Source organism: Sturnira hondurensis, unplaced genomic scaffold, assembly GCF_014824575.4.
Source record: "Sturnira hondurensis isolate 20B ecotype Veracruz unplaced genomic scaffold, ASM1482457v3 Scaffold0013378, whole genome shotgun sequence".
Taxonomy (NCBI): Eukaryota; Metazoa; Chordata; class Mammalia; order Chiroptera; family Phyllostomidae; genus Sturnira; species Sturnira hondurensis.
The window spans coordinates 1347982-1363137 of record NW_028086009.1 but is presented as its reverse complement, the minus strand read 5'-3'; the positions used below and the strand labels follow the sequence as shown (position 1 = coordinate 1363137).

The following is a 15156-nucleotide window of genomic DNA, read 5'->3' as shown; positions in this document are numbered from 1 at the left end:
CTGATAGTTTCATAATCATTTCATAAATTTTTGTATTCTATTAATAAGGGTATTTCATGGGTTATTGAGTAAAAGTAAGTAGTTTTAACTTTCTTGAGATTAAATCACACAGTTTTAAGTAGTGTGCCCATAATTTTTGATTAACGTGTGAAGTAAAGAATATAGCAGTATGATTTCAAGACTTTGTTGCATACCAAGTTATATAGAATCTGTTTTCATGTCTTCCTTCTATATTATTTCTGACAGTAGGATTATTTTACTGAACCAGCAGAGGAGACAGGTCAGATTTGCTGGTGAAAACATTCCTGAGGCAGGAGTCCAGTCACTAGCTAGTCTTTCAAGCAAGAGAGCAGCTCTTTAGGAGGAATGATCTTAAAAGGAGTTAGAAATATTTTGATACGTTTTTATTGGTGAGAATGTGACTTGAATTTGCAAAAGGCTTTTCTAGGTTGTCAGATCTGAAAATTATATTTTCCCTTTAATAATAATAGATTTTTTGCTTGAATGAAATTTCTAACTACCTGCACTTAAAATATACACAGTAGATTCTTTTAAACCTTTTGAAAAACCTAATAAGTGTACCTGGTTAATCTTGTTATAATCTCATTACAAAATAGTTGTCAAGTAGTAAAAATGTTTTAAAAGGAAGGTAGTAAAAATGAATATTAACTTGAAATACTTTAGGACTGATATATCATAGAGACGCTAACATCCACTTAGTTAATTTGTACATTAAGCTGTGAGTATCCCTTATGATTGATAGTAAAGACCTCTTGGGCAAAGGTACTATAATGTTGTATAAACATGAAAACTGAAGTGAAAGGTCCTTAGCTCTGACCTACAGTATACTCTTTCTTGACTAGTATATGGTCCAATTCATTTTTGCTACTCTGTTAAGAGGTAGCTTGATACCTGCTTTTTGCTTTTGAAAAGTTTGTTCCTATTTTTTCTTAGCCCTTCCACTTTATGAAACTGAGAAGGGCAGCAAGGTAACCTAGCCGTCCTTTATCAGAGCAGTTAGAGGCAACCAGTTGAGCTGTGGATAGAGTAATGGAAGAGCCTTGTTGTTTTGACTAGTTTCATCCTCTTTGACTCCTCACATACTTGAACAGCCTGAATATTTATGTGAAACCAGAAGTGAATTAATGCCATTTAGTGGTGGCAGTCGTTGTGATGGGAGGTAACTGTGAACACCAAAGCATTCCACTCATTAATGTGAAGATAATATTTAGCCTGTGTTAACTCTTTAAGAAGATAAAGTATGTATTGAGATAGATATTCCATAAATAAGATATAATACTAGCTCTAGAGCTGATGGCTATATTTTCTTCTACCTCCCAGAGTTTTAATGCATTTTCCTTTGAGATAACAGATGACTTGGTAAGCTTTAACTCTTTGGCCACATCTATTAAAAGTTTTGTTTTTTTGTTTTTTAAAGAAACACTTTCTTAAGTTCATTTACTTTAACAATATAATATGGTCAAGATATTTTCTTACCCAGGTATTTTAGTGGATTAGTCATTTACTCTTAAGGCCTATTTTTTTTAGCCTACAAAAAGAGAACTATACTATGAACAAGTATTTTGTATCATTACAAGATTGTGTGCATCTACATGATTTTCTTTTTAAGATTTTATTTTTAGAGAGAAGGGAAGTGAGGGAGAAAGAGAAGGAGAGAAACATCAATGTGTGAGAAAAACATTGATGGGTTGCTTCTTGCATGACCTCAACCCAACCTAGGCATGTGCCCTCGCCAGGATTTGAACTAGTGACTTTTCCATTCACAGGCCGGCATTCAATCCACTGAGCCCACACCATTCAGGGTGTGTCTGTGTATTTTTGACTTCATGTGTTCCCAGTGGTTTCTTTTCACCTAAGTTAGGAAATTGGTATCTTAGAGGATAAATACTAATTTTAAGTAGATTCTAGTTTGGTGGGGTTTTTTATTATGTTTTTTTGTTTTTTGAAGGGGGCAGGACTAAGTTCCCCAAGAAAGGTCTTCTAACATCTAATAATTTTACTGATTAATTACTACTGAGTACAAATACTAAGGAAGCTTTAGCTAAATCAAGTGTTGCTTCCAGCTCACTGTTCCTCCTTGTTTATGTGTCTTCACTAAAATGCAGTGATCTTGAGCATCCAAGCAGCCTTCATTGTTATGATTTAGCACAGGCATTTGAATGCTTCATTTTTATTTAAACTTATGTTTTTTGCCAGAGGTCTTTAAAGGATATTCTTATATTGAACTTGTTCTTAATATCTTCTAAACTTTAAGGAATCTCTGTTGTCTGGAAGGTGGAAAGTGGACCTAGAGAGGGTCATTCATACCTTGCTGCCAAATTTATTTTTCTGAATTTCTTTCTACATTATTCCAGCAATTTACCTCAATCCCTATCAAAAATAACTATTACAACAGTCGGTTGCTTTAGTTTTCCAACTTTTTCCCTTTCCTCAACAAACGTTATTTAAAGAAAATTCCATGTATTTCTAGTTGTTTTCTATTATACGTGGCACAGATGTTATTACTTTCAGAAGAACCCTACAGGCTATCTGAGAACCAATCCCCTGGCTTGGGGGTGACATCAGAAAACTGATTTGTCTTCTCTGCTGGTGGGGGAAAGCATAATCCTATTATCTGGAATAATATGGAAAGAATCATAGAATCTTAACCGTCAGGTAAGGCATAATTCACCTTTTAATTGAGCTAATGATGCGATTATATACTTGAAGAAAGATTACTTGGTATAAAGACTTTGCTTTATTTTTTAGGGCATTGGCCCTAAACTGTGATGCTCCATTGGATGATAAAATTGGAGCAGAATCTCGGAATTGGAGAGCTGGTAAGCCAGTCAGAGTGATACGCAGTTTTAAAGGGAGGAAGATCAGCAAATATGCTCCTGAAGAAGGCAACAGATATGATGGCATTTATAAGGTGCTCTATCTGGCATGACCTCTTGTTAGTTATTCTTCCCGGGCTTTCAGGACAGGGCTACTACCACTGGGAAATCCTCGCTATGGGTGGGCTAGAGGAAACATTAGACCATCCTAGTTGGTATTTCTACTTTTTCTGAATCTATAACAGATGCACAAAGAGAGCTTTTAACTTTGATACCTTTCTTTAAGGCTAATTTCAAGTCCATAAGGGCAGAGCAATATTTTGGGTTAAGCTTTTTATAAGTTTATTCTCTGTGATAAAACACTTAAATAACTTAGCCATTTTAGATCTTGATTCTTATATATCTTTTGGAATGATTTTAACTACAATAGATGTTAAAGCAGAGCATACTATAATTTTTAAAACAGGTTGTATTCTTTGTTTAGAAAATAGGCATCTATTGCTGCCATTTCTCCTTAATATTATGCAAAATCATATTAGTAAGCATAATCTTGTCAGTATTTCAAATTTTTATAGTAATCTATACATATAAAGGAACTATCTTAATAAGAAATAAGGTCAAAATAATATTTTGGTAATATTCTTAATTCATTTACTGTTGCAAAACAAATACCTTTTAAAGTTGGATTTAGTTTTGGCAAGTTTAAGCCACTAGTATGATAACATAAGTTTTAACTTTAAATCTCAAAGTAGTACTGAAATACTATGATTTAGGTGGTGAAATATTGGCCAGAGATTTCATCAAGCCATGGATTCCTGGTTTGGCGCTATCTTTTAAGAAGAGATGATGTTGAACCTGCTCCTTGGACCTCAGAAGGAATAGAACGATCAAGGAGATTATGCCTGCGTTTACAGGTTAGATTACATTTGTCTAGGCTACTTGTATATTCATAAAAATGTACACCTCTACTATCAACGTGCTTTAATACTGGATATAACCCACAGCAGTTGATCAGTGGATGGTAAGGGGTGAAAATGAGATAATGCAAGTATACAGAAAGAAAAACAGTAAAAAGATCACATCCTAGGTATCAAACTGCTCTCAGACCAAGAATTTTGCTTGGGGAAAGTTGGGCTGGTCAATGAAAAGTATTTTCAATTCAATATGGAGATCACTTGGAGTATGAGGGAAAGGGATATATAAAATTTAGGTGTAGGAGACCTAGAGAAGGGAAGTTTATCCTGGATGGCACAGGGGGTGTATCTCTAGTAGGGGAAGGGGGGAGGTGGCTTTTAAGAGTGGTCTGCTTCCTGCCCTTCTCACTTTTCCTCACCCCTTTTCTCTCTTCCCCCTCAAAGCTGCTTCCCTGTCCTGTCACCACCTTTGGTGTTGTGCCTTTTTTTTCCCTTTGCCCATGCTCAGCTGTTAACCCATATAAGACTTCGTTGGTTTTGTGTGCATAGTGGATGGTATGGCTGCATTTCCCCTCCACTGCCTATACACCCTAGACTTTGTCCCTGACACTGACTTGCATGGTTTGAGTTCATCCTCCATCATTCCCCATTGTTGTGCTTTCCGTAAAGACTGCCAGCTTTGTCATTTTCCCTGGCTCTGCCCACACTGCATGTGTAGGGGCTGAACTATGGGCAAGTGTCTGACCACCCAGGCAGGTGAGTGTGCGTCTTCTAGTGCAAGTCTGTTTCTATTTTTGTTTTTGTTTTAAATTCATAGATTTATTGTTAGAATGAGACCCATCAGCTGCTAAAATAACTGCCACAATACAGTTGACCCTTGAACAACATGGGGGCTAGGGGCCATCAACCCCTGCACAGTCGAAAGCCATGTAAAACTTTTGATAACATGCAAAAACTTAAGTACTAATAACCTACTGTTTCCAAAAGCCTTACTAATAACATAAACAGACTTTTGACAACACATTTTGTATGTGTTCTTACAATAGAGTAAGCTAAAGAGAAGAAAATGTTATCAAAAATCAAAAAAAGAGAAAATATATTTACAGTATTTATTGATACTGTAAGTTTATGTTATCTGTTTACAAGATGAATTGTCTGTCAGTACCTACTGACAGACATTGATATTATCTTGCATGATACAAAACACTGTAGCTATTAATACATGTTATAACAATAGGCATGAAAAATAAAAATGATAATGTGAAAAAGAGCCCTGGCTGGTGTAGCTCAATGGATTGAGTGTGGACCTGCGAACCACACAATCGCAGTTCAATTCCCAGTCAGGGCACATGCCTGGGTTGCAGGCCAGTTCCCAGCAGGGGACTCACAAGAGGTAACCATACATTTATATTTCTCTCCTTCTCTCCTTCCCTTCCCCTCTAAAGATAAATAAATAAAATCTTTAAAAAAAAGAAGAAAATGATAATGTGAAAAAGAAATTTATTTATAGTTACAGCAATTCATGTAATGAAATCTCAAAAAAAATTCCAATATCTTTATTTTTTTCTAATATCTTTATTGAAGAGAATTCACACATAAGTGAATCCACACTTATCAAACCTTTGTTCTTCAAGGGTCCACTATAATTCTTTTGTAACTGATATTTTTAAAAAAAAAAACAACAAAACCCTTTTGTTAAATCCATTTTTTAAAGACTTTTTCTGACCCACTGTTCATCAAAGAATATTCTAAAAAGGTTAGACATGAAACTGAACAGAAGCATATAATCCCATCTAATGTATCATCGATGAAGGTGGAAACATACTGAGCTTTAAACATAATAAGTGTTATCACAAAGCAAATCCCAAAGGGAAAAAAAGGTAGCCAGTAAAATACAAAGATAATAGGTAGAATTTATTCCTTAAAGTTGGACCTTTGGCTGATAAAGAATTCAGTGATTTAGTGGCATTGGATCTTCTAAAAGCTTTTATTATCCACTCACTCTCAATTTCTAAGAGCTAGAAATTTGGCCCTTACTGTTTTGGTGGAGTTTTCTTTTGTTTTATTTTTTAGATTGGCCCCACAATTTAGTGTAATCCCATCGATGTGAGTACCATCTGTTGTGCTCTGTGGTTCTTCACTTGTCTTCATATCAAGATTCCACTTTCCTCTCTTCCTTCAAATTCTCAAGCCACCTAGTCACAACTCCTGTAAACAGTCTTTCCTGTTTTAGATCTGAAACTAAGATCATTGTATTGTAAAATGGAATTTCTTAATCAAAACTACATGGTTTTACACTGAATTTGGGATTTTGATAGTCTTCTGTCATTTGAATTTTGTTTTTTTTTAATGTCTGTTTCCTTTATATAAATTGTTCAGTTAGGGAAAAAATGGATTCCTCCTCTCTCCCCTTTTTAAATTTCTCACCAGGATCTAGAACCCCCCCTTCTCTGTGAAGTTTAAGTCTACATTATACTTTTCCTCCCCATCAGTATCCAGTAGGTTACCCTTCAGATAAGGAAGGGAAGAAGACTAAAGGACAGTCAAGGAAGGCCAGTGGAGCCTCAAAGAGGCCGACACCGGATGATGGTAGGTAATGAATACAACAAGTAAATCCTAATAACATAATTTCTAACAAAGAGAAATATTAAGAGAATAAATTGAGAAACTCATAAGACATCGAAAGCAAAGCAAAGGGGTTTTGGTGTGGGGTTACTGGTATTGTATTTTAATAGTGTCAGAATCAAAACAGCAATAAATATAATATCCTAAACTCCAGGGGAAGTTAGATACTGCTTTATGCAGGTTATATTCATGCTAAACATTACTGGTGCCAGTTAACTCTTTTGTGTCATAGTTCTGCTTAGAATTACTTGCAGGTTTTCTGATGTATTTTTAAATAAATCTAGATGATTGTCCAAGTGCCTCAAAAGTATTCAAAGCATCAGATTCAGCAGAAGCAGTTGAAGCTTTCCAGCTAACCCCTCAACAGCAACATCTAATTCGAGAAGATCATCAAAACCAGAAACTCTGGGATGAAGTGCTTGTTCATCTTGTGGAAGGACCAGTGAGTAAAGACTTTTGTTTTTTGTATAATTATATACCTTTATTTTCTAATTTTGAGTATAGTTGGCATTCAATATTATATTAGTGTCAGGTGTACAACACAGTGATTAGACATTTATATACCTGGCCACCATAGGCCTAGTAATCGTCTATCACCATACATAGTTATTACAAGATCTTTAAAATAACAATGTCCTGATATTAATAAATGGTGGAAAATAATTTCCCCATGAAGTATCACTTTCACAAGCGAGTCAAAACTTGATCCTTTAATCTTTTCATCCAGTGCCTGCAGCTTTTAGAAACAATCTGAGGCAGAACTTAAATGCTTTAAAATTTATTTTAGACCTCTTAGATGTTGGTTTCTGACCTCTCCGTGCCTGAACTTAATAATTAATGTTGAGGTACTATTCATGGGAAAAATTTTCAGTGTGGAACATACTCAAGTTAATCTAAAACTCATTAGGAGAGTGTTTCATTTTTATGTGTTGTTGTTCTGTTACAGTTGTCCCCATTTTTCCCCCAGTTGCTCTCTCCTACCCTGTCTAACCCTTGCTCCCAAAGACAATCCCCACCCCATTGTCCTTGTCCATGGGTCCTTTGTATGTGTTCCCCTTCTTTTCCCTATTGTCTCCTTCTCCCCTCCTCTCTGGTCACTATCAGTTTGCTCTTTTATTTCCATGCCTCTGGTTCTTTTTTCCTTGTTTGTTTTGTTGACTGAGTTCCAGTCATAGGTGAGATCATATAGTATTTGTCTTTTCCCACCTGTCTTATTTCACTTAGCATAATGCTCTCCAGATCTATCCATGCTTTTGGGAAGGGTAGGAGCTCCTTTTTTCTGCTGCATAGTATTCCATTGTATAAATGTACTACCACCATTTTTTTAATCCACTCATTTACTGACAGGTAGGTACTTCAGCTGTTTCCAGCACTTGGCTATTGTAAATTGTGCTGCTATGAACATAGGGGTACATAGTTTCTTTTGAATTGGTGTTTTAGGATTCTTAGGGTATAATCCCAGCAGTGGAATCTCTGGATCAAAAGCAGTTCCATTTTTAGTTTTTAGAGGAAATTCCATACTGTTTTACACAGTGACTGCACCAGTCTACAATCCCACCAACAGTGCACTAGGGTTCCCTTTTCTCCACAACCTCTCCAACACTTGTTTGTTGCTTTGTTTATGATGGCCATTCTGACCTGTGTGAGATAGCATCTCATTGTGGTTTTAATTTGCATCTTTCCAATGGCTAGTGATGTTGAACATCCTTTCATATGCCAATGCGCCCTCTGTTTGTACTCCTTGGAGAAGTATCTGTTCAGGTCCCTTGCACATTTTTTGATTGGATTGTTTGTCTTCCTGGTGTGGAGTCGTGTGAGTTCTTTATATATTTTGGAGACCAAACCCTTGTCCAAGGTATCATTGCCAAATATGTTTTCCCATACGGTTTGTTCTCCTTTCATTTTGCTAATGTTTTCTTTAGCCGTGCAGTAGCTTTTAATTTGATATAGTTCCCTTTGTTTATTCTTTCCTTTATATCCCTTGCCCTATGACATACATCATCGAAAATATTGCTGCATGGGATAGCTAAAATTTTACTGCCTATGTTTTTCTCTAGGACTTTTATGGTAGTTTTTTATCCAGCATGAGTTTATTCTGGTGTATGGTATAAGTTTGTGGTCTAGTTTCTTTTTGTGTGTGTGTGTACCTGTCCAGATCTCCCAACACCATTTATCGAAGAAGCTATTTTTACTCCATTCTATGCTCCTGCCTCCTTTGTCAAATATTAATTGGCCTTAGAGACTTGGCTTTTTTCTGGGCTCTCTGTTTTGTTCCATTGATCTATGTGTCTGTTCTTATGCCAGTACCAGAGTGTTTTAATTACAGTGGCCTTGTAGTATAGTTTGATATCAGGTATCGTGATCCCTCCTACTTTGTTCTTCTTTCTCAAAATTGCTGAGGCTCTTCAGGGCCATTTATGGTTCCATATAAATTTCTGAAATATTTGTTCTGTGTCTGTGAAATATGTCATTGGTATTTTAATAGGGATTATGTTGAATCTATAGATTGCTTTGGGTAGTATGGGCATGTTAGTGATGTTAATTCTTCAAATCTGTGAACACAGTATATACGTGTATTAGTGTCTTCTTTAATTTCTTCAGTGTTGGTGTAGTTTTCTGAGTACAGGTCTTTTACCTCCTTGGTTAAGTTTATTCCTAGGTACTTTATTTTTCTTGTTGCTCTGGTAAATGGGATTTTCTTTCCTAATTTCTGTTTCTGATACTTCATTGTTGGTGTACAAAATGCTTTCATTTCTTTTTTTTAAGATTTTATTCATTTATCTTTAGAGGGGAAGGGAAGGAGAGAGGGAGAGAAATATCAATATATGGTTGCATCTCATGTGTCCCCTGCTGGGAACTGGCCTGCAACCCAGGCATGTGCCCTGACTGGGAATCGAACCGCGATCCTTTGGTTCACAGGCCCGCGTCATTTCTTAATATTGACTTTGAATTCCACTGTTTTGCCAAATTCACTTGCTAGGTCAGGTAGTTTTTTGGTGGAATCTATAGGGTTTTCTATGTACACCATCATGTCATCTGCAAACAGTGACAGCTTTACCTCTCCTCTCCAATTTGGATGCCTTTTATTTCCTTTTATTTTCTGATCCCTGTGGCTAGAACTTCCAGCACAATGTTGAATAGAAGTGGTGAAAGCAGATACACTTGTCTTGTTCCTGATTTTAGGGGGAAAGCTTTTAATTTTTGCCCATTGAGTCTGATGTTGTCTGTAGGTCTCTCATATATGGCCTTTATTATGTTGAGGTATGCTCCCTCTGCTCCCATTTTGGCAAGTGTTTTTATCATAAATGGATGCTATTCTTTATCAAATGCTTTTTCAGCATCTATTGATATGATCTTGTGATTTTTGTTTTTTATTTTGTTTATGTGATGTATTACGTTTACTAATTTGTGAATATTGTACCATCCCTGCATCCCTAGGAAGAATGCTTTTTTTATTATGGTGTATGGTCATTTTAATGTATTGCTGGTTTGCCAATATTTTATTCAGAATTTTAGCATGTATGTTCAGCAATGGTATTGGCCTGTAGTTTTTCTTTGTTGTGTCTTTATCTGGTTTTGGAATTAGGATGATGCTAACCTTGTAAAAAGAGTTTGGGAATCTTCCCTCTTCTTGAATTTCTTGGAATAAGGAGAGTTTTTGTTATATTTCAAAGTTACCTGATAGCATTAAGTCTTAGGCAGTTAAGCACAATTTTAATGCCTATGTATTCAACCTAGAGGTAAAGAAACCAGCATTGATCTGTTTAAATAGTTCATATGTTTTGGATTTTGGGGGGAGGTATAAAATTTGAAAGTGAAAAGGAATTACAGAGTTAACTGATGTGTGGATTTTGTATTGAGCTGTTTTGCAAACAAAGCTTTCATATCAGATCCCCATAGCTTAGAAGTTTCGAATATAAATTGTCTATTCATTCCTTGCTTGCTCACTTGCTTTTATTCTTAAATTTTGCTTATAAATTCAAATAGTCAATTTTATTACATCTTAACTTCTTGTCATGTGTAATATAGTTACTTTTCTGCTTTTTCTCCAAAGTATTGTGATGTGCAGCTATTGTTGGTGACCTCTAGTATTCTCTCTTGAAATTCCAAATTATCTCATCATCTTTTAGTCATTTCTTCTTTTCAAGTTTCTTTTTATTTCTCTTTGCATTAGTCAGAACTTCTGTGTGTCTGATATAGGATATTAATGAATATCTATGTGCTTTCTGTCTGTATTTAAAGGGAACTCTCAGAGTTTTTGCATTGCTTTTTGTTTCAGAAATAGTCATTATTATTGTATTAAGGAAGCATCTTCCTGGTGTAATTGTTAAACTTTTAAAAATGGGTAAGGTTTATCACATACCCTTTGGATTTATATTGCAGTCATCATTTCCTTTGCTTAAAGATGTGATATGTTGGGTTATCCTTGGTAGTAGGAGGCTTACATGTGTGGCAGACAGAAGTAAAGTGATTGAGCTCTGTGAGAAGTGTTATTTGATTTTTAGCCAAGAAACCCAGGCATAAGAAGAGCCTGACTGTCATAGAGTAAGATAAAGCAAGCAATTGATCGTGGTCTAATTACACTCTGGATAGAGGGGATACAGCTGGTTAGTGATAAGTCAGGTGAGTTCTAGCTATGGGTGGGCAAGGGACAAAGTAGCAGGTATCAGTAAAGAGCCACCTGAGTACAGACGGAAGTTCTTTTGCATATCTGTTTTCTTGGTTGGACATGTGTATTGTGCTTCAATATGAGGCTTTTAATATGTATATTCTATTATCAATAAAAATTATTAAAGTGGTTGAATCCTGTGAGACTTGACAAGGATATACAAATCAAGTATACTTTTCCATCTCTTCTTTCAATATAACTTCTATATGAAATTAAGTCATCATCAGTTGACAATTCTTAAACCAAAAAAGAAGGGCTCCTCACCAAAAATTCTGCCTGCTTATGGAAGGATCTTACATGCATGAGTCAGATGACTGTAATGTAGCTTCTAGTGCTTACTCTGGACATTCATGTACTATTATTGAATGCTCTGGGCAGGTATTATGCACATTCTCTTCATATAAGCCAGGAACACATTTATTAAGCCACAGAATCAGGTGTTGGCCATGGTGACTTTTAGCTAAATGAACATATATATATAATATATGCATTTATATTCAAACACCTTCCCAAGTCCGTACATGATCTGTCATCCCTGTTTACCTCTGCTGTCCCCTCATGCTACTCTCTCAAGCCCAACTTGCTTTGGCTACATTGATCTGTGTTTTTTTAACACACTGAGCCCATTCTGTCTGCTAGGCCTTTATACACTAGAATTCTCTCTCTCTCCGTCTTCATGTATCTCACTCCCTCAGATCCTGTAAGTCTCCACAGTGGTATTACACTTCTCAGAGAGGCCTTTGCTGACTACCCTTGCTAAGGTAGTCTTTACTCTGTTGCTTTAATTTGCCATGTTTCCTTAGTTATTACTATCTGAAACTGAATTTTTTTAGTTTGCTGTCCTAAAGGAATATAAAATTCCATGAGAAGGATTTGGCTTTTTTGTTACTGCTATGTAGCACATTATGGCAACTCAAAATACCTCTAGTACATATACTCATATTGTAGGCACTACGGAGGGGAAGTACTAATCATTAAGAAGGGCATTTGTCAGGGAGAAAGTACCTGGTACTAAATTTATAATTTTTGCCATGTCTCCCCTAACTGGTATATTCTTTTAATGTGTTGCATACTACTTTGTTGATAATTCACTTGACTTTTATAATCCACATTTATAAATAAGTTTGTATTAAAACATAACTTTGAAATGGAATGTTTAATTTTTCTTTGAGAAGTAATTAACATACAACTTATTAGTAGTTTCAGTGAACACAAGAAAATTATTCAATATTTGTAGCCCTGGCTGGTGTAGCTCAGTGGATTGAGCACAGGCCTGCGAACCAAAGGATCGCAGTTCGATTCCCAGTCAGGGCACATGCCTGGGTCGCAGGCTGGTTCCCTGCAGGCCAACTCCCAGCAGGGGACGCACGAAAGGCAACCATACATTGATGTTTCTCTCCCTCTCCCCTTCCCCTCTAAAGGTAAATAAATAAATAAATAATCTTAAAAAAAATTTGTATATATTGCAAAATGATCACTATAATAAGTCTAGTTAATATCTGTAACCATACATAGTTACAAATTTTTTTTCTTGTGATGAGAACTTTTAAGATTTACTTCTTAGCAACTTTCAGCTGTGCAATACAGTATTACTGTAGTCACTATGCTGCACATTATATCACCAGGAGTTATATTTATAATAGGAAGTTTGTGCCTTCTGGCTCTGTTCAACAATTTTGCCTACCCCCAACCCGCCCCTGGCAACCGCTCATTTGTTCTCTGTATCTATGAAGTTAGGTTTGTTTAGATTCTACATATAAATGAGATCATATGGTATTTGTTTGTACTTTGGGATCTTTGTTTTTTGTTTTGTTTTTTTTAGTTTTATGTGAAATTATAAATACTGCTTCTTCTGTTAACATAAAAGAAGAACATAAGCCCTGGCTGGTGTGGCTCAGTGGATTGAGTGTGAGCCTGTGAACCAGAGGATCGAGGTTCAATTCCCAGTTAGGGCACATGCCTGGGTTGCAGGCTAGTTTCCAGCAGGGGACCCACGAGAGGCAACCATACATTGATGTTCTCTCCCTCTCTACTTCCCTTCCCCTCTAAATATAAGTAAATAAAATCTTTTAAAAAAAGAACATAAAATATACTCCCTTACTACCATAAATAACTGAATAGAGGATTATCCTTTTGAATATTCAAAAAACTGCTAATCCCCCTAAGCTTAAAAAAAATTTTTTTTAATTTTTATTCTTAGAGGAAATGGAGAGGCAGAGAAACACAAATGTGTGAGAGATACATCTCACATGCCCCCAACTGGGGTATGCCTGGCCTGCAGCCCAAGCATGGACCCTGACTGGGGATCGAACTGGAGAGCATTTGGTTCGAAGGTCAGCACTCAGTCCGCTGAGCCACACCAGCCAGGGCTTATCTTTCTAGTTTAAAAGTAACAAACAGCTTGGGTAAAATGGAACTAGTAATGGTTTTGAAGAATAAAGAATACCCATAGTCAAGTTTTGTAGCAAAAGATTGAACAAATAATGCATGTCCATGTACTGGAATACCATGTAGCTTTTTGAAAAATGTATGTAATGATCTTAAGATAAGTTGTAATTTTTTTAACAGTGAAAAAATAATCTCTGGAATGTGAGGTTGGGGGCAGGGCACTTTCATTTTAATGCTATATATCTAATGCCTTTGCAAATTTTCCAACCCAATCCTAAGATTTAAAACTAATAGGTATATCTAATGAAATGTTTTTTTCCAGTTTCCGTTATATATTTGCTGGTCATTACAATCACTACTTGATTTTTTTAATAGAAAACATATTGAATGTGATGAAGGCACTTGTTGAATTTTATTAACATATTATGAAATGCTAACCTTTTTTTCTTCCCTTTTGGGTACCATGTAGAATTTTCTTAAAAAATTGGAACAATCTTTTATGTGTGTGTGCTGCCAGGAGCTAGTTTACCAGCCTGTGACAACAGATTGCCTCCACAATGTCTGTAAAGTAAGTAGAATTTCCTTATCATTTTCCCTTATTAGGCCAGAAGGCACACTAACCTCCAAACCTGTTTTTAGCGTGTGAAGAAGCATTTTTCCATAGAACAGAGTGGTAATAGCACTTTGTCTGCCCACAAGCACTAATTACATCTTGATGGTAAATGCATGTTTTATTAGATAATAATAGTAATTCAAATATATATAGTTGTGGAAGTCTGTTGTGTTTGCCATTGTGGGGAGGGCTTGACGTGGAGAAGAGAAAGTGAGATGTCATTGCTGTTTTCTCTTAGAGCTTTTATGTGTTCCATATAGCATAGTGCAAACTGAACTAAAACAGTGCCATGTACTTATGGAAACTAAAATAGTGCCATGTACTTATGGAATCTTAAACAGATTCTGACAGCATGCCCAGAGAAGTTGAATATTGTGTTACCGTTGTGATGTGGAAGGAAAATTTGAGTTATAGTAAAAAATAAGGTGGGAATCTTGCTCTACTACTTGGTGGTTTTTTGCCCTGACCTAACTTCTGCCCCTTAATTTCTTCTGTAAAATGGAAACAACCCATCCACCTATGTGTTTGTGCCTGGCCTTGAGTTAGTTAACTGTGTCATATACTTAGTACTTTTTAAATATATTTTTGGAAGACACATTATATGTTAAGTGATTTGATAAAATATATTAAACTTAGTTCTAAGCAGAGGAATCCTGAATTTTTTTTTAGTGCTTAATCAGAAAAGAACAGTATTAAAATCCAGCCCAGAAGATGAGGCTAGTGAGGACCGTAGTCTCTAACACCCTCATTCCGTTGGATGAGTAGATTAAAGCATACAAAAGTTAAGTCATTTACCTGAAGTCTCACAGTATGTGTTAGAGTAGCGATTTTCAATGGATATGTCACAAGATTCTGTAAAACATGCAATGCCTTACTACTTAGTCAAAGCCACTGACCTCTTTTCCCTTAAATTGTCAAATTAAAAAAATGACAACAGCCAACAACATACCTGTCTGGTGTGAATACCCTGTCCTGGACCATAAATATATATAGGTCATATAATAGAGTTGCATCTGATTGTTTAATTCTTGGTACCAGAAACTCTTTTATTAAACAAGTACAGGCACTTTTTAAGTCACTTTGGAGCAAAAAGGGTAGGTAATTACATTC

The 15156-nt window shown here is 35.9% G+C and overlaps 1 protein-coding gene across 1 annotated transcript in view; it reads left to right on the top strand.

Annotated features, from left to right (window-relative positions):
- The window catches only part of UHRF2 (ubiquitin like with PHD and ring finger domains 2), an 86565-nt gene that overhangs the window by 69973 nt on the left and 1436 nt on the right, over positions 1 to 15156 (top strand). Inside the window, exons 11-15 of the mRNA XM_037061401.1 lie at positions 2770 to 2932; positions 3611 to 3751; positions 6244 to 6340; positions 6661 to 6818; positions 13903 to 14001. Coding sequence (XP_036917296.1) covers positions 2770 to 2932; positions 3611 to 3751; positions 6244 to 6340; positions 6661 to 6818; positions 13903 to 14001 — 658 coding nt within the window. The remainder of the gene's footprint in view (positions 1 to 2769; positions 2933 to 3610; positions 3752 to 6243; positions 6341 to 6660; positions 6819 to 13902; positions 14002 to 15156) is intronic.